The 24,135-nt window shown below is 42.1% G+C and overlaps 1 protein-coding gene across 2 annotated transcripts in view; it reads left to right on the forward strand.

Annotated features, from left to right (window-relative positions):
- Window positions 1-3,692: 3,692 nt before the first annotated feature.
- The window catches only part of LOC125892994 (sodium bicarbonate cotransporter 3-like), a 49,244-nt gene continuing 28,801 nt past the window's right edge, over window positions 3,693-24,135 (forward strand). The window contains exons 1-7 of one of the 2 annotated variants that reach the window (XM_049583395.1): window positions 3,693-4,043; window positions 15,214-15,295; window positions 17,496-17,636; window positions 17,730-17,868; window positions 18,601-18,761; window positions 19,469-19,618; window positions 23,565-23,870. In XM_049583395.1, coding sequence (XP_049439352.1) covers window positions 3,987-4,043; window positions 15,214-15,295; window positions 17,496-17,636; window positions 17,730-17,868; window positions 18,601-18,761; window positions 19,469-19,618; window positions 23,565-23,870 — 1,036 coding nt within the window. In that variant the 5' untranslated portion in view covers window positions 3,693-3,986. Of the gene's footprint in view, window positions 4,044-15,213; window positions 15,296-17,495; window positions 17,637-17,729; window positions 17,869-18,600; window positions 18,762-19,468; window positions 19,658-23,564; window positions 23,871-24,135 lie in introns of both variants that reach the window. The other variant, XM_049583396.1, reaches the window with a different exon arrangement.

Consider the following 24,135-nt stretch of genomic DNA (forward strand, 5'->3'; position numbering starts at 1 on the left):
GCTGTTACTGTATTCGGTCATTTGTTTGTGGTTTTCGAGCCTGTTGGAGTTTATTACTGTGCTGAAAACAGAAGAGGAAATGTAAAACCTCCTCTATAATACGTGCTCTATGTGCATGTTGTGGCTTGTTGTTATTCCTCATAATCCCTGAGCTGAGCGGAAAAAGCCTGGTATTAACTGTGAGTCACGTACAAGGAGGGAAGAAGTTTCCTCAGTATTGGTGCTGGAAAATGGAAAATGTTTATTAATTACAGATGCAAAATTATATACTTGAAACTGAAGCCAACAGAAGCTACAAATGCAGAGAAACATGAGAGCTCCCACAATTCAATTCACACATTTCTACTATAGATTTAAATGCCATTAAATATAATAAAGAGTCTGTTGTGATGTGTTCAGAACTTGAAACACAACTAGAGATGCACCGATCAATCGGCCGACGATGTTTTACGTCGCCAACAGCAGCACAGATAATAACTGAGCCACTGCAGCCTGTTCTCAAAAGTTTTAATTCATTACCATGCATGAGGTACATGGTTTTAAAGCGACTGTGTTAAGCTAACTAGCTGATTGGGGTATTAATCAGAGTTGATGAGTAGCTCACAGGTGTCGTACAGCAAAGCTAACGCTAACTGTTTCATGTAAGTGGATAGAGATGCTAAAACACTTAGCTTCTTAGTCTGAATGAAAGCACAAATCTGTGTGGTCTGTTAGTCTGCTACTTAGCCAGTCATTATTAATTTGGGGTGGCTGTGGCTCAGAGGTAGAGCGGGTCGTCCACTAACTGGCAGATTGGTGGTTGGATCCCCGGTCCCGGTATCCTTGGCTAAGATACTGAACCCCTAGACTCACAAGTCAGTCTTTAGACGCTTTGCTTAACTAAAGACTGATGTCTTTCTCCCTGATTTTGTGTTTAGATGGGCGGATACAATTTCAGAGTTTAAAAAAACTCCCTACGTTGCAGAACCAATAGTAAATCCGCAGGGCGGTCCTTCGGTGGCTCGCTGAACTCTTGTGCTCGTAAACATAGTCCGACTGCGTTAAAACTTTTAAACAAAGTCGCTGTGAGTCCTTCATTTCCACAATCTTGCGGACTGAGCACACAATTGATAAAACAGAGTTAAATCTCTCGGCATCCATTTTCAAGCTCTCTGTGTGTTTGTTTCCTTGCGGACGAGAAAAGGGGGAGCGCACGTTTCCAGGAGGGCGTGTCCTTTTCAAAAATACAAGAGGCGTTGCTTTGTTGCCGGCCGTTTTCGCCGGTGTGTTAAACACACTTTAGAAAGGAGTGTCCCCAGACTATCAGAAGGCGGAGATCTCTGATTGTCTGGTGGTGAGACTACTGAACCCCAAATTGCTCCCGGTGGTCGTTCCATCGGTGTGTGAGTGTGAGTGAATGGTTACTGAGTAGCAGTTGGCACCTTGTATGGTCGCCTCAGCCATCAGTGTGTGAATGTGAATGGGTGAATGTTGTGTAGTGTTAAAAATGCTTGAGTGGTTGGAAAACTAGTAAAGCAATATACAATTTTACCATTCACCAGTTAGTCAAGAAAACGAGCAGACTCTGTGGGGAGTTGGTAACAATAAGCTCACATAGAAAAGCTAATGCTAACCATTTCATGTAAGTGAATAGAAAATGCTAAAACAATTAGCGCCAGGGAGGTAAATAGAGAGCTAAGTAGTCTAACCTGGTCAGCTAGTTAGTGTAGTTCGCTTTTTTTTTTTTTTTACCAAGTAGGGTCCATGTGATAGATTTGGCAGTTTATTCTGTGACAACAAAACATTCTAGTGCTGTGGTCACTAACAGGCCGACCACAGTCTGAGTCCAGACCAAGACGCCATCCTATACGGACCCGGACCTATAACCAGTAAATTATTAAGGGATTTTAAATTTTGACGGGACGCTTCTATTTTAACCCTTGTGTGACCCCTGGACATTTTTGTCCATTTCCAAATTTCGGAACTCCCTCACAGACAGATGAAAGGTCACGGGGGGGTGATTTTTTGCATGGGGGTGTCATTCTGGGTGAAATTTCAAAATCTCAACTTTCAGCACGAAAATCCATTATTTGACCCTGTAATGCATTTTTATCCCAGCAACAATACAAATGGCTAAATGACAGGTGGACATTTTTGTCCACTTGAAGGGTCATGGATGGGATAAAAATGCATTACAGGTTCAAATAATGGATTTTCATGCTGAAAGTTGGGATTTTCAAATTTAACCCAAAATTACGCCCCCCCTTGACAAAAATCACCCCCCTTGTGACCTTTTGTTGGACTGTTTCTAGAAAATGGACATTTTTGAAATGTGTCACTATCTGTAGTGATGAAGGAAAATCCTCATTTTGGATCCAAAAATGATCTGAAGCTCGGTCTTGTGGCTGCTCTGTAAATAGTTTTCTGATAAACTCTAAGTATAGCAATCCATATCAATTTCAGTCTTAAAATAACTTCTTGATGACCATTTACACATTGTGGACATGTCCCAGGCCAGCTGACTTTTGGTCCAGAGTATTTGAAACCTGGGACAGGCCCACAACACGATTCTGGTACCTTATCCCCTGACGGCTTCGTTCGGCCTCCCTCCAACTCAGAACATGCCAGCTACAGTACTACATGTCTTTGGTTTCACTACTCTGCAAGCCAGACGCTCCATTCTTCTTTAATGGAAACATACTTCTCTCCCAATGCACGACCGATGGATACAGGACAACAATGCATTCAACAAAGTTAAGATTCTCACTGAAGGCTTCTTTAAATTCTTTTCACAAGACTTGGATACCTCTACTAGCCTGTGGTGGGTTCTTCCTTGTTCTTCTGCTTTTTTTTCTGTCACAGACATTTTATTAGGCTCTGTATTGCTGTATTAACTTTATCATGTTTGCAGAAAAGTTAATAAAAAAAAATTGGGGAAAAAACCCTCTGGTTCGGCAAGACACTCATCTTTAATATCATATTTGCATTTTTAAAGAAAAGCTCCAAATATTTAAAAAAAGTTCCTGATCTGGTTGTGAATGTTGTCAGTTATATTGTAGTTCTTAGACGGAGAGAAAATCGAAATCTGACAAAATCAGAATCGGCAAGTCGGACATATAGCTCAGCCAAATCTGCATTGGTGAACAAAATTTCCAATCAGTGCATCTTTTAACGCAGCATTAGGATTCGGTTTTGTCTTGAGACTTGTTGACTTGGGACGCGACTTCAGACTTATTTTCTTGACTTGGGTTTTGCTATGGGACTTGTTGGTCCTGAGGTTTCTACCGTTTTTTCCCCGTTAAAGGTTTTTTTTTGGGTTTTTTTTCCTTATCCGCTGTGAGGGTCCAAAGGACAGAGGGATGTCGTATGCTGTAAAGCCCTGTGAGGCAAATTGTGATTTGTGACTGATTGATTGATTGATTGACTTGGGTCTCACTTTTTCAATATAACACAGATGGATACAGTGCACTGTGTGTCAGTTTCTAGGTGCAGAACTTTATGTAAATGTGCAGACTCATCAGAAGCATCAGAGTTTGTTAGTTAAAGTACTTCAGGGTCGTTTCAGTTCAGTTGAGTTTGTCAGTTTTGTCTCTGTTGGTGTTTTTCCTGCTCAGAAATGTGGATGACTTGTTGATCAGATGCCCCGCCTCCTGTTTTTTTTGTTTTTTTTTTCTTGTCTGCTGCTGCGTGTGCAGACTTCCAGGCTGCTGTTGGCTCTGACAAGCGCTCAGTGAAGCAACACACTCGGCTATAAATACACGAGTCGTAGCCGAGGCTCTGCCTGCAGCATAGCGTCTGTATTTACATACTGAACCTGGACAACTCGCAGAGCCACTCACAGCTGTTGACAGTCAGTTTGTGTCTGAGCTGCTGGATTTATCTTCTACCCAGCTTTTAAAACTGTGGCAAGTTCACTGCCAGAGCATTTTCTGTTGTTTTGGACTTTGAGAGTTTTTTGGAATTTGAGTTAATTTGACCCAGGTGGTTGTGTTTTGGACCGAGCAGCTATGGGAGACTTTTGGGGAGATATTGCCAGTCAGAGGGTGGCCAGGGCGATGTCAGTGGTATGTATCTGCTGTCAAAAAACACTCTTTCTGTCTCAGGTTGTCAGTAAAGTTTGTGGAGGGAGCCTCACATGGCTTCACTTTACTCACAGATATAATTAGAGACAAGTCACTGATTGTTTAGTGCCAATAACTGCACACAGATATGACTGATGTGTCGTACTTCATTCAGGCTCATGAAACGTTTGAGGAAATGAGGCCGTTAAACAGGAAAAGAGAGATCAGAGCTGATCCGTCATGTGCAGAGACAAAGTACACAGGACAGACGCTCATATACAAACATCCAGCCTCTGAGTACACAGTAAAAGCTGAACAATGCAAAAATGTTCTGTTACAGCACAGAATACGAATCTGCCAGTTAGTTTTAGATTTATCGATGGATTAATTGTTTGGTCTGTCCAAAAAAAAAGCTCAAGATGACAGTCCAAACTGTCACTGAGATTTATCCTCAGTTGACTATTTGCTTTATGAACCAACCATTTCAGCTCTACACAAATTTGTTAGAGCTGTACAGTCTGCACAACCTGTGATCAGCGTAAGACCCTCAATTCAGAGACGGCAACACTACAACTAACAGGCAGTAGATGTCACATCTACAGAGTAGCCAGAAAATACTATAGTGACATCAAACTGGGGAGAAACAGCCATAATATTAAGTTTAAAAAAGGCACTAAGTAAACTTAATGTGTAAAGAGTTTTCAAACAGGGTGTAACAGACTTTTCAAGTGTTAAAATCATCTTAAATATTTTCTTAAATTTCTTAAAGGCCCTGAAGCTAGGGATGCACGATATTGGATTTTTTGCAGATTTCCAATTTGTAGATATATAACAAGTCATTTGGCTGATAACCAATACCTATATTAATATATCCACTTTTTCCCCACGTGGAATTAACATCATATTATACATACATACCCACCAGCAGATGCAGACATGAAATACTGTTCAGTGTCTGTAATATTCATTTATTGTGCGAAAAAAGAAGAAGCATGTTGGCCGATCCTCAATTCATTTTAAAGATATGCTGATATTATGGCGGATCCCTTCAGTAATCGCTGAATGAGCAGCGGTGGCTAGCTAACTAGTGTAGAATGAATACCTTATTAGCTTAATGTGATACAGCGTAGTGCTAATACTAGGACTGTCCCAAATACCATTGTTGGGGTTTTGTGATAATTACCATGTATAAATATTCATTTTAAAGCCAATATCGGCCCATACCGTTGATGTACCCATATTATCTTGCATCCCTACCTGAAACACCCAGTCAACAGTCGACCATCGGTCAGTGTCGAGCTGTCGCTGAGTGTCTGTCACTGTTGTCTTTGTGGTGTGTCCCGCACTGTGGGCACCTGTCGGCCTCCGTGGCTTTTTTTTTTGGGTGATTCAGCATGTTGACGGCAAAGACAAACTGAAGTGAGGAAAGTAAACAAACAGTCAAGAGGGAGTGAGACCAAAACAAACTTGTAACATAAGATCAGATTATTTTTCTTAAGCCATTGACCTTTTGAGCAGAAACTACGGATGCACGATAATCTCGGCATGGATTGTGTTATTATTCACTGACCCACGGTAAATATGCTCTGTTCTTTATCGTTCTAATGTGCTAACAGGCTAACTAGCATCAAGACGGTCTTCTGGTTTCCCTTTTTGAATGACGAGTTCAGACGATGCTGTCTACTGGTATGGAGAGTTATTTCCTTTCACACAGGCCTAGAACAACTTTTTGAACAAGACATTGGCAGCGTGACGACATGAGGCGACGCAGCAGTCAGTTTTCATTGATGCTTGTTCTTTGAAATCGGTTTGACTTGTCTGGGCCTTCATTATAATAATAATAATAATAATAATAATAAACAGGGTTATTTTATTAGACGAGATGATGATCCGATATACACAAATCTCAAAGCAACAAGTCAGTAAGGAAGATAATAAAACGGCATACAGAGAGCAAAACATCATAAACGTATGGACTCAATGAAATTTCCTTGCACAGCCACAGGTAGTCAGGTGCCAATCTGGAAATCCATCGGTTAAAAAAAGAAGAAAAAAATGTTTTCCTTACTTTACCTCTGGAGGCACAGCCCGGAGACTAACGGAAGTGCAGGGCCCTCGGCCATCGCTCACGCCCTTCACTTCCGGCGGTGCCCCCAGGGAGTCGCCGTGTTGTTATACTATAATATGAAAGTATTACTACTGTAATACTTCAGGTTGAAAACCAGCAGAGTTTAGCTATATATCACATTTTTCACGTCACTATATCACCGTGTAGACTAATCTTATGTTTAAGTCTATAAACACAATGATTGAACAAACGTTACTATTTCTGTGTGCACGCAATTAACATGGTTATCGTAGATTAGCTGAGCTAACCGTTAGCTGTTAACGTTAGCCGTTAGCGGTGTCTGTAATAACCATAGACTGTATAAAAATAAGGTAATAACTCAATAAATGGTCCGTGAATAAAATATTTTTTTCCAGCGGATATCTTAGTTACAACATGATTGAGCTAGCAAAGCAGTTTTGTGTTGCTATGTGTGGTATTTATTCAGTTATGGGAAATCACAATGTCTAGAAAGCATCAGTGGCTGCAGCTGACAGGGACAGGCCACGCCCCCTCCATTGTGATTGGCTAAAGCACAGCATCGTTCAAACTCAACCCCCCCACCCCCCGGAAAAATTCTTTCAGGGTCGAATGATTCTGACTCAAAACTCTTTTTAGTCGTGATATTTGTGTGATTATATCTGACAGAAATCACTGTCCATCATTTATTTTAAACTTCTTAAAGATGGAATCTAAAAATAAACTGAGCTCAGAAATACTCTGACTGCCATCGTCACAAGGATCCAGAGAGCTTTGACTCGAAGGTCAGACGAGGACACATCGTGTACAGAATCTCCCTTCACACTTAAGACGTATCCAAATCTGAAAAGTGATCATCAGATTCCTCCGGCCCAGACTTTATTTTTAGAGTCCTTTAAAAGACGTGATGTAGTTGGGACATCCAGTTTAGTCTTCCCCCTCTCCAGTCAATGTCGTCTTTGTCTTATCGTCTTCATTCAGTGAATTAACGTGCACACACAGAGATCTGCCTCAGACCGCTGCTGTTACAGAAAACTCCTTAAATTACTGACAGATCTGATTTGTGGTCACATTTTACTTGAGGTTTGTTCACATTCTGTCACCTGGTATGAGCAGGACAGCTAATGAAGACTGTGGTGAAACTGCAGAGATACATAGACGTGGCCCTGGTACAGTTAGTGTTTGCATGTATGTGCATATTGCTCTGTTTTTTTCTTAAATAGCGAACAGAAGAGAATCACACCTAACAGCCACATGTGTATTTGTTATTATCATCTGCAGCTGTTTTACTGGACGTCAGGTGGAGTTTCAGTTTCTGTTGTCTTGGTTTACTACAAACAGAGTGAACTGCAGGGCAGAGATACAGCAGGAGGTGAGTTAGGAGGATTTTACTCAGCGACCGGAGCTCAGGTCCAAATACACGTGATCACAAAGTCCGGTTTGTCTGATTAGTGTAAACGCTGTGAATTGTCCCTGCGCGCGTAAATCGATTTGAAAAGGTGGTCTCAAGTACAGTTCATGTGCACTCAGGCACAGTTTGCACGAGGTGTGAAATAACCAACTGTACCAAAACACAGAAGTGGAAAGTCGTTAAATGTGAGTAGCAGTCAGAGAGTAGTGTTGCAATGGCAGCGCCTCCAGTCTCCTCTGAAATCTGTGTGAAGCTCCTACTGATCCAACACATGCTCACGTCCAACTTGTCAAATACCAACACTTGCACTGTGGCCCTAAACATCAGACTGTGACACCCTAGGAACTCCTCTGATGTTGGTTTTGGTTGTTCAAGGACAGTGTGTCAAGTTTTGCTCGTAACATGCGTTGTGTGTTTTCAAAATATACTTGGAACACTGGTAACAAACTTTGGGCCGAATTCACAAAGAATGAACTGCGGCCACTGATAGCACCTTGAATTGCACTTCACTTGCACCCGCAGTTTGCTCCGTCTTAACGTCCTGTTCACAAAGGATATTGTGCTAATGATATACCAGCGCAAACACGCCCCCAAAGTTTGGCAGCTGAGTGCAGTTTGCCCCTGATTGCAATTAGCCACATGGCAAAGTATAAATGCTGGCTTTGCGCCAAGAACACCGTGGCAGAACACTGGCAGCTAGGAAGAGAAAGATGACATTTTCAGAACGCGAGCTTGAGGTCCTGACCGAGGAGGTGCGAACCCATTCTTCAAAACTCCAGGCAAGAAATACAACGGCTGGAGAAAGAAACTGTATTTGGGATTTGATATCCCAGTCTGTGAGTTCCATAGGAGTTTTCAAACGCACGCCATCGGAATGTAAAAGAAGATTTGAAGCGGAGGACCAAAGAAAAATGATCATATAATGTCAGTCTAACAGTGTGGGATGGGTTGAGGCTGTGGATTTGACCCAGTCTGACCACTTTATCACTATTCCCTCTCACTTGGAGCTGTTTTTTCGTTATCTTTTGAATTTAATATGAATTATGGAACCGTTTTTGTTCACGTTTGTTTCCCCCGTTTTGTAAAATAAATTATTGAAAGTTGCTTTTGAAGTGCGTGACAGAAGTGCATTTTGAGAACGACCGCAGACTGTCACCTGTTCAACGCATCAGTATCTTCAGATGCCATTAAAGTAATAATGATTATAATAATAATGTCAAAATATTATTTACAGACTGATTTAACAGACGATCACGATCACTGGAAAGTCTGGGCGAGAGGCTTCCACAGAGGAGCGCCCAGTTTGCACCAGCTTTCTAAAGACGTTATTTACTTCACTCAAACTGCGTGTGGCTGTTAGCGCTGGTGTTAGTGAATTAGACGTTGTTTATCAATGAGGTTCATTTGCATAGAAAGGGGCAGTTTTTCCGCCAAATATATGCACATTACCTCATTTAAATATGTGCAGATAACACCAGAGCACCGAGACGCAGTCTGCTTGGCAGCGCAGTTAGTGGAGCATTTCACCCTCTGCGCGTGCTTTGTGAATTAGATGGTATCTGTTTGCTCTGCAAAAGCCACGCAATCCTTTTGTGAATTTGACCCTTTGTTTTTTGGTTTACTTCCTTAGGTTAAGGCAAAAAAAGTATGTGTTTAGGCTAGGGAAAAACTATATTTATAATTATCATTCTTGTATATTTAATATCATGTTACAGAATTATTAAAAATTCTAAGCTCTTTTTCCAGGTCATTTTCTTGTTTGTTTTTATTTAAAAAAAAAAAAAAAAAATCTTGTTTTTAATTTTCACTTTTTGCCAATGTCATGCTAATTTTTTAATTTTTTCTTACATTGCTCACTGCGTTCTTCCCGTGTTTTTGAAAGAAGCCAAGCCAATTTGCTCAGGTTTTAAAGGGTTAGAATAACTAAATTTGATGTTATGTCATGTAATGCACGTCACATATGTCATGTGACATGACGTGAAATAACTTGATTGACTTTTGGCAAAATGGGAAAAGACCAGCGGCCTCTTGGGTGAGAGTCCTGACTTTGTTTGACCCATCCACCTCCCTGCTCTTCAAATAATACTGCTGCTTGGTGTGTCTCATACCACCGCTACAGGGTGCCTTGTGCGTTGGTATCTGATGCTGACGGCCGCTGACTGAGGGTCAGTATTTGACGAGCTAGGAGTGAGACCCGGTTGGCTCATCCCCTGAACTGCACAGCTATGGGGGACTACGTTGAGAGGCAGGCGAGAGCGTTGTTCTTGACATCATCTCCAAAGTGTAAACAGCAGTAGACGAGATGTAAAGGTCGACTACATCGTATGGACTTCAGATCATGTGATTGGCGAGCTTTTCTACACTGCAGCAACAACTTAAGCAAAAGTCAAGTAGATGATGATGCAAGTGTACAAAACAGTATTAGTGATATCCATTAATATCAGCGGTGTGAGAGTCGAGGGGCAGTCGTGCTCAGGCACAGTGTAACTCAGACATAAAACACATTGAGATCATTTTGTGAGACTTACACTTCCTGAAGATATCAGTATCTCTGATGTCCATCCAGAATAATCGTCCAGAAATCCACTGAGAAATCACAGGAAAAAGAGGCAACATTTTGCCGTCCTCCATTATCACACTAAAGTCAGATTTCACAGTGAACTGATAAAATGCAGCAGAAGGAAAAAAGTCAGAGATCCACTTTAAACTACAGGGACGTTGCTCCTGATGGGATTTAAATCTGAGAAGGACAAACAAGTTCATAGAAAACCTGGGGGGTCATCTGGCTGCAGTTTCTCCTGGGGGGGGGTGTCGGATGGTCGGCACGGCTTTTGGTTGATATAATAACAAATGATGCGATGACAAGATGGAAGGAATCCTCTGAGCTCTGTGATACCACCAGTGGGACTGTGAAATCCTTATCAAACCTCGATGAAGCGTCACTCACAGTTTATTTGGCCCGGATATCGGCTCATCTACACTTTCACTACATCGGCACAAAGTGCCAGACGGTGCTTCCCATCGGGATGGAGGAAAGGCCGTCTGGCAGAGACGAGCTGGACGCTGTTTCCTCCTCACATCTTTTGTTTGACAGTTTGATTACTTTCTGAAGGGCAGGAATGCAACACACGCCACGCTTTCATCACCGCTGTAATGACATCATTAATTAGCTGCCTGCGTATCAAATACAAAGTCACTTTAAGTGGGAAAGTTTGCACAGGGAGTCAAGAACTCGACAACAGGATTTGGAAGAGGATAGTTGTCACTGCCTGAGAGGTGAAGTTTATTCTTGGGATCAGTATGTGTAATGAAATAAGGTCAAGGTCCACTTAGTGGCTTTAAAAGCCTTTGGCGAGAGTCTGACCGATTAAACCGGGCGGGTCGATCTTTCTGCAGATATTAGCTCATCACAGATATAATGGGAGCCGTAACCAGGGCGGCACAATAAAGAAAATGTCATTGTGCGATAAACACATTGCAAAAGGCCGAGATATGGCGGTCAGGGATTTTTGAGTAAATTGAAAGATTGCATAACTATCATTATTTCTTTTATTGATGCCTTTTGTGTTCAGTTCAATTAATTTAATAAAAGAATGTTGGAAATTTCATTTAGATTTAAATTAAGTTTTAATTTATTTAATTTAATTGAATTTCATTTTTATTTCCACAAGCATTAGTTGTATTTTCGCCCAATGCTGAGAGCAGCAGAAAGGCAGAATAGAGCACACTATAATATCTGTTCATGTAATGCAAGTAATATTATTGCAATATTAAACCATGTTATCCCATATATCGTCATATCGTGCAGCCCTATCTTTAGGGTTGCAGCAGTATATTGTGATATAAATATTGACAGCTTTCATATCGTGTCCATTTGCTTATCACTGATTTTTTTTAAAAATGCAGCTGGATGGAGAATTTCAACTTTATTTTACTTTTTACATAAACTTCCATTTTTAAAAAAAATGGTTTCAAGTTTCATTCATTCATTCATTCATCTTCTAACTGCTTCATCCTCTTGAGGGTCGCAGGGGGGGCTGGAGCCTATCCCAGCTGACATCGGGTGAGAGGCAGGGTTCACCCTGGACAGGTCGCCAGACTATCGCAGGGCTGACACATAGAGATGAACAACCATTCATGCTCACATTCACACCTACGGACAATTTAGAGTTACCAATTAACCTGCATGTCTTTGGACTGTGGGAGGAAGCCGGAGTGCCTGGAGAGAACCCACGCTGACACGGGGAGAACATGCAAACTCCACACACGGGATCGAACCGGCAACCCTCTTGCTGTGAGGCGAGAGTGCTAACCACCACACCACCGTGCCGCCCCGGTTTCAAGTTTCCCTCATAGTAATAAAATGTTCGTTCAACAAAGAATAGCCGCTCTACTTTCATTCCTTTAAGGCTCATTTTGACTTATAATAATAATTCTTTAATACCGTGATACTGTGGAACGGGTTATTTTTTGAGACGGTTATCATACCGTGAAACTCTCAAACCGTTGTATAAACATAAACAACCCCAATCTCAAAAAGTTGGGACACTGTAAAATGTAAATAAAAACATAATATAGTGACTTACAAATCCTTTTTTTTTTTTTTTTTTTAACTTACATGCAGTTGAACGCAGCACAAAGACAAGGCATTAGTGTTCAAACTGATAAACTTCATTGTTTTTTATAAATATAAACTCATTCTGAATTTGATCTCTGCAACATGTTTCCAAAGTAGTTGGGACAGGAGCACGTGTGACATCACCTCTTCTTTAAACAACCTGACTGTTTGTATTTCCTGTTTGATATCCGACGTTGCTGTCATATGTTGTGCTTCATTGTGTCCCACACATGTTCAGTGGGAGACAGGTGTGGACTGCAGGCAGGTCAGACTGGTACCTGGACTCTGTCACTACGAAGCCACGCTGTTGGAACACGTCACAGTGTGTCTCATCGTCTCGCTGGAATAAGACGGGACGTCCCTGAGAAAGACGTCGTCTGGATGGCAGCATATGTTGCTCCAAAACCTGTGTGTACCTTCCAGCATTCATGGAGCCTTCACAGACGTGAAGTTACCCATGATGCACCTCCATCCCATCACACATACTGGCTTTGAACTTTGAGCTGGTAACAGGCTGGATGGTCCTGGAGGACACAACGTCCATGATGGACTGGTCAGAGCACTTTGTGTTGGTCCATCTCAGATGAGCTCGGGCTTAGAGAAGTGGGCGGAGCCTGGTAGAGTCTGACAGTGGTTTTCCAAAGTGTTCTTGAGCCCATGTAGTAATATCCTTTATACAGTCATGTCCATTTTTGATACAGTGCTTCCTGAGGGGTCAAAGGTCATGGACATTCAGTGTTTGTTCCCAGCTTTGGCCCTTACGTGCAGATTTCTGCAGATTCTCTGAATCATTTGACGTTATTATGGATTGTAGGTGGTGAAATCATTATGTGCCTTCCAACTGTGCGTTGACAAATGTTTTTAAACTTTTGGACTGTTTGCTCACACAGTTTTTCACAGAGTGACGTCCTTGCTTGTGAACATATGAGCCTTTCAACCATGCCCCTTTGTACCCAGGAATGACGCCTTAATCTGTCGACCTGTTTACCTGTGGAATGTTCCAAACAGGTGCTTTTCGAACATTCAGCAACTTCCTCAGTTGTTTGTTGCCTCTGTCCCAACATTTCTTGGAGCGTGTTGCAGCATCAAATTCAAACACAAGTCATTGCAAATACAGTTTATTGAGATGCTTTTATAATTTCACTGGTGAAGTCTGCACAGAGAGGTTGGTGACATCATGATGAAACAGACTGCATGCAGGATGTTGAGTTGTGATTGTCTCTGAACGGTCTCCTGGGTCTGAATTCAGCTGTGAGTCACAGCCATCTGTTTACAATCTGCTTTGTTAAACTTGTGTTGTCGTGGTTTAAGCTGTGCAGTGGTGTGTTTAACTGGATGAAACTGGTGTATACAGCTGTGGTGAAGGTTTAACATCAGGGCTGCAACCAACAGTCATTTTCATTTTCCATTAATCTGCCCATTATTTTCTCAGTTTGATCATTTTGTCAGTAAAATATAGTGAAACCTGACCTTCTGTGGAATTTCCCAGAGCCCAAAGTGATGTGTACACATTTTTGGTAATTGCTGTCATTTCCCTTTTTCCAATTCATTTTAGCTGAATTTCACAATTCTCCTGAGTCAATTGGAGAGTTCAGATCACTTTTATCTGTCCAAAACTGCTCAGTAGAGGTGGGCGACATGGCTCTAAAATTATCCCATGATATTTCAGGGTATTTTTGCGATAACAATATTCTTGACGATGTGACAAATTAGTAAAAATAGATTTAATGATTCATTTAAGAACATATAGTTACATCAAAATAAATGATGTAGTTTTACAGTTTGCTTCAAATATTCAGTAAAAACTAAAGAAAAACGATCTATAATGACGCTGTGCTGCTGCCAGAGGAGCCGCTGAATGAGTTCCCTCTGAGCGTGAACAAGATGATATGAGACGCACCAGCTGTTCAGTTTATCATCATGTTCGACATAAAAAAAACATCAAACTCACATTTACGAAAAAAAGCAAATGTTGGTTGATGTCTGACACTGCCGCAGCTCTGGTTTACATGTGTGATGTCAGATGTGTCTGTGCAGTGGAGGTTCAGAGGTGGGACTGTGCCTTTAAGCCTTCCTGTGTGTGTGTGTGTGTGTGTGTGTGTGTGTGTGTGTGTGTGTGTGTGTGTGTGTGTGTGTGTGTGTGTGTCTGAGCTATCTGTCAGCGTGCTGCTGTACAAATAGACAGCAGGCTGTGAGCTCAGAGTCACAGCAGAGTTATAACCAACCAGCATGGAGCTGTACTTCCTGTCTGACACACGCCACACACACCAGCACCGCAGCTCTCTTAGTGTGTGTGTGTGTGTGTGTGTGCGTGTGTGTGTGCGCGCGCGTGTGCGTGTGACCTGCAGTCTGCGTGTCGTCCTGCTCACTTCTGAGCAGTAAACACTCTCATCATGTTTATTTGATTAGCTCAGTCTCTCGGTCCATCCAGCTGCCGACGGATCCTGATGTCCAGCTGTCGGAGCACTTCCTGTTGACATCAGCATTGACAGTGTAATGAGTCACGGCTGTGGGCGGAGCCAGACAGACTTTGCAGCAGCTGCACAGTTGAGAAAAACAAACAGTTTAATTGAGTTAAAGTTGTGATGTTAGATTCATTTAGTAGATGCTCCTGTCAGAGGTGACACACCGGGGTCAGATCAGGGTTCAGTGTCTCACTGAAGGACACTTTGACCTGTGGACAGGAGCAGCTGGGGGTCGAACCGACAACCTTGTGAATATTTCATGAATGTTTTGGGGAACTGTATGTAATTGTAACGGTTGCAAAATCTGTAACAGTGGACTCATTTCTTGTGTTGCACGGTGTATAGAAGCGTTTGACCAGACCCCGCTGTGAAGCTGTTTTGTTTTTAGTTTGAAACCACCATAGTTCAAACCCACACGTAGTCACTGTCTGTATCCGTGTTTACAGGTCAGTGGAACATTATGAAACCCACAGCAGGTCACCGTCAGTTCAGTGTGTCTGAGGATGAGAGCTGCTTCTTGTCAAATCAAAACACCTTCTCTCATTAACACGTTCATCTCCATTATGGTTTTTTTTTTCTTGTGTGTGCTGCAGGGGAACGATGAGGAGGCGGTGTTGGACCGTGGCAAAACCAGCTCCACCAGCTACACCAAATTTGAGACGGAAGAACTGGAGAGTGAGTCCTCCATGTACACACACACACACACACACACACACACACACACACTGTAGCTTCAAACTCAAAGTAGCAAAGATGATGTATTTATACACACACGTCAGTCTGCTGCTGGTATTTTGAGAACATTAAAAAGTCTGATGATCCAGCAGGAGCGAGTGGAGCAAACATTATACTTCATTCTAATATGAACTCAACAAAAAGGCCCAGTGTAAAACCAAAATGCATCAAAATGGAAATTTTAAAAAAAAAATAATCTGCAGTTATTTATTGTCTTACGGTCGAAATACATTGGGCTCTAAAGCAACATGTTCTGTAGGCAGAGTAGAGCGGGTTTTTACTGACTCCTCTGCTGCCAGCCTCACTGTGCATTTTGAGTTTTGTCAAGTGATAATGCAGATAGTTACGCAGAGTTTGGAGGTGTAGAGGCTGCATTAAGTGACACTGAATTAATAAACTGGATCTTTTTACCTACAGGACACATTGATTTACTGATAATAAACTATCTTTGTATAGCACCTTTCAAAACGCAGTTAAAAAGTGCTTTACAGAACCGAATAAAAGACAAAGCAAATAAAACAGGATAAAAACAACAAATACAGAAAACACAAGAAAGTTAAACATGCAATAATAACGCAGTCAAAAGTCACTTTAATCAACTTCAGTTAAGCCTGTTCCCAGTTCAATGTCAAATCTCTTTTACTAGCATGTTGTGGCTTCACATTTTGACAAATAAAGGTCTGTCTCAATAGGCCCGTTTCCACTGAAGAAGTTCCTGGTACTATTTGGGGGGCAGGAACTTTACAGGAACGTCCTCTCGCTCGGCCCTCTCAACCGCCGTGTCTCCACTGAGAGAGCGGAGTAGGAGGAAGGTTCCTGTAACGTTATCGGGCTCTGGATGTGACGTAATCGTTGCGCGACCATTTTGACTGGGGCGACGCAGCAAATGCCGGCTATTTTGTTGCTTTCTGTTGTCGCCCGCCTTGAGTATATCCAATCAGCACCAAGTAAACCCCAAGCCTCAGCCAGGAGTCTTTCTGGGCCGTTCTGAGTACCTACCCCGAGGCAGGGACTTGTTTAGCCCCTGTAAAAGTTCCGGAACTCTGTCCTTCGGGGTGGTTCCTGCGGTGGAAACGGGCCTAATTAGAGGCCTGGTCTGCTTACCATTCAGATGTATAAAACCGGGTTGTTGACTACCTCAGATTATGTGTCTATTATTGTATTACCCTGTAAAGTTATTCACATTCCTTCAGTCTGTAAGGGTTCTTCAGATCAGAGGAATCAAAAGGGTTTTTCATTCAAATTAATCCAAGTTGTGAGGATTGTTTTAATGGGATGAAGTGATGTTGTGTCGGTGTGCCCGGTGTGGTAATCCTCTCTGATTGATGATTTATAATTGATATGTTATCTGAAGCCTAATAAACAGTTTGATTGTACTGATCTTTGCTGAGCAACAGTTTTGTGTGATCAGAATTAAAGGCCTGTCCCAAATACAGGCCCATTGAGTTCAGTGATGTAACAATAGCCTGGGCTATTAATTGAAGTTTTATGGATATATTGACACTCGGGCTGGGCAATAAATTAATAACATTGATATTGTGGTATGAGACGAGATTTTGTCCCAGATTTTGGATAAGGTAATATCCTAAGTTTTTGCTTTAAAGTAAAATGGTGTCATTTTCTAAACTTACCGCACTATATGCACATTACTGATGATTATTTATCAAAAATCTCATTGTGTTATATTTTGTGAAAGCACCATTCTGCAGTCAATCCTAAAATATCGTTGCAAAATAGACAGCAAGGTATTTGGTCATCACAACATTGTAATATTTGATTTTTGTCCATCTGACACAGACCTGCTTCTGTTAAAACAAAAAAACATCCGGATGATCAAAATCAAACTTTAAATTAACTTCAGGTCGATGCAGATCATCATGCTCTGACAAAAATCTGTAGTCTGTCTAAGTTGATTAATATTCTTTTAATTTGTAGTATTCATCATTTGTATCAGTAGAAGCTGGAATATCAACATGTAAATATATTTTCATGGATTATTTAGAAGGCGTTTTTACTTTTGTTTCAGTGATGCTCTGACATCACAGAGAAGTTTTTTATGTTAGAAAACGATGATCACCTGATCAGAAAGTTACCTGATTGTTTCAGACTGGGCTGTGTAGTGACTGTTTCCCTCCGACAGGTCACAGAGCGGTGTATGTCGGCGTTCATGTTCCTCTGGGCAGAGAGACTCGGAGGCGTCACCGTCACCGAGGACATCGACATCACCGGAAACGACGGGACCGCTCAGATCGGGACGATGGACGAGAGTCGCCCTCGAACGGTCCGTCCAGTCTCAGTGACAATATTTAATCACACGCACGCACACATTGATTAATATCTACCCGATAAAGAGTTAGTTGTTGTGTTCCTGCAGACACGCCATCTCAGAGAGTCCAGTTCATCCTTGGGACGGAGGACGGGGACGAGGAGCACATCCCCCACGACCTGTTCACCGAGCTGGACGAGATCGCCTTCAGAGACGGAGACTTCCAGGAGTGGAAGGAAACAGCCAGGTGAGGACACACTCAACAACATTTTATTATTCAGGATGAAGCTGCAGCGTTCGTCTCGCTGTGTTTTCCTCTTTTGTTTTTCTTTAAGGATTTTAAAACGCTTTGTTTTGTAGAACGCTCAATTATCTTTTATTGGAGCATTTAATCTGCTATGATCCTCATGACTTCCCCTGTGTTTATAATAACATACTTTATTCAGAATAACACACCTGGCGATGCTTTCACTGGTAATCCTTTGTTCTTTGAACAGGATAAACCTTTATTTATTCAGGATTTATCATCTGAGCGTTGAAGTTGTTTCATCTTCCTGCAGGAGTCTTTGTCAGCTCCTGAACAATCACTTCATAAATCCAGTGGATTTGTTTTGATATTTCTAAGTGATCATAACGCCTGTGTGACTAAACTGGATTTGCACAGATGTGTTTGGTCTTTATTTTTCATGCCTGGATTGTTTCACATCAGGAGCTGAACTGAAGTGAGGAGGAGAAACTTGTGTTGGATGATCCTAACCAAACTAAACAGATCCTGCGGAGTAAATCTGATCTGAAAGCCTCTGAAACAGCAAATGTGACAGGAAATGCCACATTTGTTGCAAGAATTATTATATTTTAGTGCAGCAGAACAGGCCTGACATGACATTTTACGTTAGTGCAGTCTTAGGGGTGCTACCAAAGCTATTAAATGCACCTGTGCTCCAGTATGTGACGTTAAATCTCTTCGTTGTGTTTTCAGGTGGCTAAAGTTTGAGGAGGACGTAGAAGACGGAGGTGAGCGTTGGAGTAAACCGTACGTGGCCACGCTGTCCCTTCACAGTCTGTTTGAGCTGCGTTCCTGCATCCTGAACGGCACTGTGCTGCTCGACATGAGGGCCAACACCATCGAAGAGATTGCAGGTCAGCACACTAACAAACACTGTGCTGATGTGTAGTCCAGAGCTGTTCATCTATTCTGTCTGTTCTGTAGTTGCTTCATGGCATGTCATCATAGCAGAGCAGGAGTCATTGTGAGAGTGAGATAGGCTTAGACATACATAATAATGGTAGTTGATTTTATTGCTTTGCATGATTTGGCCAAAGAGAACAATTTGATTTTAAACCAAAGAGGATCAAGAATTGAACCCTGGGGAACTTCAGAGTAGAAAAATCTGAAAACACTGTTTATGTATTTTAGTATTTAAAAAACTATTGAAAATATGCCACTATCGCAGAGTAGGAGTTATTGGCTGAGTAAGACAGACTTAGACATTTACATAATAATGATAGTTGATTTTATTCTTTTGCATGATGTGGTCTAATTTGTGCATACAAAATAAAGGAGGACTGAGTATTGAGCCCTGTGGAACTCCACAAATCATGGTGGTCCACTTGGATGCATAGATGCAGAGTGAAACAAAAACAAGTTCTTGTTGTGGAGGTTTTACTCCGCACTAAACCAGGACTTGGACTGAAGTCTTACCTGAATCTGTTTTTAGATGAATTTCACTCAGGAGTTGTCAAAATGATCTGAATGGTGTGAAATGTGCGAACAGACTGAGAGTTAATTTGAATAATGATACATTTACCATGTCGGCTAACCACCTGCTGTTCCTCCTCACATGCAGACATGGTGATTGACAGCATGCTGGCTTCAGGTCAGCTGGAGGAGGGTGTTCGAGAGAAGGTGAAGGAGGCCATGTTGAGGCGTCACCACCATCAGAACGAGAAGAAGCTGAGCAACCGAATCCCGCTGGTTCGATCCTTCGCTGACATCGGCAAGAAACACTCTGACTCCCATTTATTGGAACGCAACGGTGAGACCGTGGCTCCTCTTGTCACTTCACTTTTTTAAACGTTAAATATGAAATCTGCAGACCTGCAGGATGGTCTGAGTCTTTAGTCCCCATGTGGATTGTGTCGATTCACAGGAAAGGATAACGTGTGAACGTTTTGACACATGGTGACCTTGGAGTTTTCAGGTTCCACTGAGGGTTGACAGAAAACTGTGATTTCTTTTTCTAGACAGATCTATATAATTTTGTCAAACTTTGTTATTATGTGCAAAACAGATGGTTAATTACTTATAAAAGTTATGATTTAAGATAGCTGACTGTAAAAACAACTTTTAAATAAGGGTTTTTGATTTTAAATGAATGGTTTTCACTTTCAGATCAGAGTTTTTTCGAGTCGCGTAATAAAGTTAACAAAACAGTCCGTACTCAAGTTCCACTTACTGACTTTTAATTCAGCTTTCTACAAGTTAAAAGTTTCAACATGTTCAAGTTATAAACAGTCACAAACCCACTTTGGAGCAGAGCTAAGTTAGCACATTGCTAAAATCTTTAGTGTTCAATGAAACCTACATTTGTTTCCTACATACTGTAGTTTTTGGTGTCATGTCTAAAGTTGTTAAAGTAACTTGAGGTACGAATAATAACTCTCATTCATGATTTCAAAATACATGAATTACTCTAAACTTTCACTTTGTAGTGACATAAGGAGGCATCGTGTAGATAATTCCTCATTTCAGCTAAAAGAAACAGCTGGTCTTCGTCTATTGTGGCGCTTTCAAAGCTGGTGAGAGATAGAAATTGAAAAACAGCATCCGACTAAAGTTCAGCGTGAAACAGCACTTGACAGAGGCGACCGGTCGGCTTCAAATCCAAAATGTTGTCATATTGGCACATCATTGGTTTTCTTAAAAGACTAGCTCTGCCATGTCTCCTGTTGTCTCATATAAAAACCACATGAACTTTGAAGTAAATAAACACATTTTGTGCCGCTGGAAATCCACCTGACTCTGATGATCAGCGTGGTAACTAACGGTAAAAATCAACATTCCTTTGAGTTAAAACAAGATAAAAATGACTCTGCTTCTGTGGCATTTGAAACTGTTATTTACAGTGTTGTCTATAATATCATCACGTTTTAGGTTTCAGAACACCTCCAACATGTTTCATCTCCTGGGCATTAACCGCAGTAACAGAGCAACACTAAGATCTCAGCGAATAATTTTTTTAGTAGAACATTTTCTTTCTTAAAATCATCTTAGTAATAGTTTCATGTGAATAACAAGTTTTTGAGAAATGTCAGATGGAACCATTTAATTCTCTGGTCACGATATTTTTATATTTAAATGAATATTTCCTGTGATTTTGGCACATTTTCGATAATAATTCTCTTTGAGTGTTTCTTGGCTCTGCATCTCTTTGTTGTGAGTTCTGCTGTTTTTGTTTCCAAGAACTCCTTCAATGTTTTTTGTCTCATCTTTCCTGATTGGTTGAGGTAACGGAGTGACAAGACGACGGGGTCTCTGATTGGTGCATGGCATCGTGTCGGCATGGAAACGCTGTCAAGTTACAAAAAAGTTGTGTTGGTGTGTGATTTGAGTTTTGACCCAGATGTTGTCGTTTCTCACAGCTGATTAGTGTCACTGAGTGTTTGTCAGTGTTGATTCTCACCCGTCTGTAGCTGTGATGAGCTGAAACTGAAAAGTTAATTAATATTTGCCTTCAGCCCGTCAGCAGCAGCAGGCTGGTCTTTTTCCTGGTGGTCAGCACTAACCTGGACAGACCTGCTGAGTCAGTGAGCTAATAACCAGCTAATACCGTTTGATGAGTCAGAGTTTTAATATCCGGACTCATAAATCCTGCTTGTGAGTGAGTGAGGAATGTCCTGATTCTGCTGATATAACCTGAAGCTCAGTCGTGTTGAAACCTGCAGGTTAGTCCGCAGAGAGCGCACAGGAATCCTCCTGATGCAAGGTGTGTGTGTGTGTGTGTGCGTGCGTGCGTGCGTGCGTGCGTGCGTGCGTGCGTGGCATTTCTAATTCTCTATCAGCAGTGTTTTATCTCTAACATCTGCCTGCACTTGATGTGGTTTCAACTAACTTTGTTTTGTCTGAGGAAACACTAGTTTCACTGAAGTTTAAAAATGCAGTGATTAATATCAGTGAATAACTTTTTTTCTTGTGTGATCAGAAAGAGGAACATCAGCTGAGAAAACATGAGACACAATACCAAACACACTTTTAAAGAACTTGTATATTAAAAAGGGATGCATAGATTTATCGGCTGAACATCGGTGCGGGCTGATATTCAGCGTTTTGACTGCCATAGGCCTGTCTGCAAATTAGATGACATTCAGCGATGGCAGTGGCCGATGTTTTTCTGTTGCGTCACATACGTTTTGCGCAGGCTACAAAGCAGGGCTCAAAGCTAACAGCGTCCTGTCATCTCAGGGACAATAGGAAAAGTGTTTGAGACAAAAAGAGATCATCCCCGGGACAAAAGAGTGCAACAAACTCATTATCACACCCTATTGATTCTCTTATAATGCTGCAACAATGATGTCACAATGACATTATGTTATCAGCTGGAGGTGCAGCTGCCTCTCCCCCACAGGGCTGTAGGCTACATAGGAGTGTTAAAATGTGTTTGTCTTGTCATGGCTCAAAACCAGCCGCCACTCCCCGTCAACAACTATGGTTAAAGGGAAATTTCGGTTTATTTCAACCTGTCTCCTATCGTCCTAACTTTGTTTCAAGTGACTAGTGACATAAAAATAATAGTTAGCATGTTAGCCGTTAGCCTAGATACAGCCGGGGTGCATAGTAGCGTCAGACCTGTTAAAACGTAAGTGAACGGGCAACCTTCAAGTGCAAAGTTAGTCCACTAAACAAGCTTTTTTTCCACAAAGACCGCCTCATATCGTTAGGATAAATGTCAGAGAACATATACAAAACCACATGTAAACGTGTTGTCTTACCTTACCGGTGTGCTGCCATGTTTGTTGTTTACCATTTAGCTAAGGCTGCAACCGGTCCCATTCCTTGCAACAGAGGCATTCCTCTTCTGTGGGCACTGGGGCACAGCATTCACAGGTACACCACCAATCTCCAGAGCTACGCAGCCTTGCAGCAGCCATTCCTCCTCTCTCGTCCTCTACCTGTTGCACCTCTCTCTCTCTCTCTCCTCCGTTCTTCAATTTCACGAAGCTCTTCGTCAGTGTATTCTGGCTCAGATAAATAAGGGCGGCCATCAAACTCTGCAAAATCAAATTCCTCCTCCACAAAGTCGAAGTCTGGCAAAAAGTCAGCCATTATTCTATAAATCTTTCATAAAATAAATGAATGAACTTTTCAGGCTACTGTCCGGTTCTGCCTTCCAGCTGTTGCTGCTTGTTCTCGTGAGATTTTGGCCGCGCTTTGGGAAGCAGAGGTAAACGGTAAACACGGTAAGGTAAGACAACAACTGAAGACCACCTAAATGTGGAATGTTAGTATATAGGCTTTCCACATTGAGAGGCGATGGCTGCCCTTATTTATTTGAGCCAGAATACACTAATGAAGAGCTTCGTGAAATTGAAGAACATGCTAACTATTATTTCTATGTCACTAGTGACTTGAAACAAATTTAGGACGATAGGAGACAGGTTGAAATAAACTTAAATAAATTTCCCTTTAAATGTGACAAGACCAAAGGACTGGACGGAGGTCATCATCAAAAATGCTCACATGTTTAATATCTCGGTACATTCACTGCGTCACCGATCAGCTCACACACACACACTGACACTTAGATTGATTATATCCACCAGACTGATAGAAAAGTGAGTCATCGTCCGTCAGCGTCTTTAAAAACCAGCATGAGCATCGTGCAGTCGTCCTGATGTTTCTGTCCTTTCACCTTCCTCTCTTCCTCTCCTCTTGCTCCTCTTCAGGGGAGGGTCTGTCCTCCTCTCATCTCTCCCCCCACCATCGCTCCACCTTTGACAGCACCACCCCTCCTCCGTCCCCTCGTATGTCCCTCCCGTTCAGACGCTTCCTGTCTGAGCCCTGCCCACCCAGCCCCACCCCCTCCCTCCCCGCCGCCATCAGGGACGCTCCCCCATCAGACCACGTCGCCTCTGGAGTCCCACGTCGCTGCTCTGCTCCCGAGGTGGTGGTTTGTCCCCCTGAAGAGGAAGAGGAGGAAGTGTCCAAGACGGAGGACAAACAGGATCATCTGCTTCCTCTCAGTCCCTCAGGCAAATATCTGTCGGCATGGTGTGGCTTCAGACGTGACACTGAGCTGTGGAGTGTGACATGTTTTCATTCACAGAAATAGAATCAGAATAAAACTGCTCAGCTCTTCAGGGTGGAGCTGATGGAGCAGCTGTAGTGGGCTGAAGCAGAGAGTGAAGAGGAGCAGCACTAAGAGTGAGGCCCTTAACCTCCCACTGCTCCTGTGGAGCTGCTCTGGGACCAGCAGATCAGACTGGTTGTACTGCGTAGCTGTGAATGTGTGTGTGT

The sequence above is a fragment of the Epinephelus fuscoguttatus genome, linkage group LG8 (genome assembly GCF_011397635.1).
Source record: "Epinephelus fuscoguttatus linkage group LG8, E.fuscoguttatus.final_Chr_v1".
Taxonomy (NCBI): Eukaryota; Metazoa; Chordata; class Actinopteri; order Perciformes; family Serranidae; genus Epinephelus; species Epinephelus fuscoguttatus.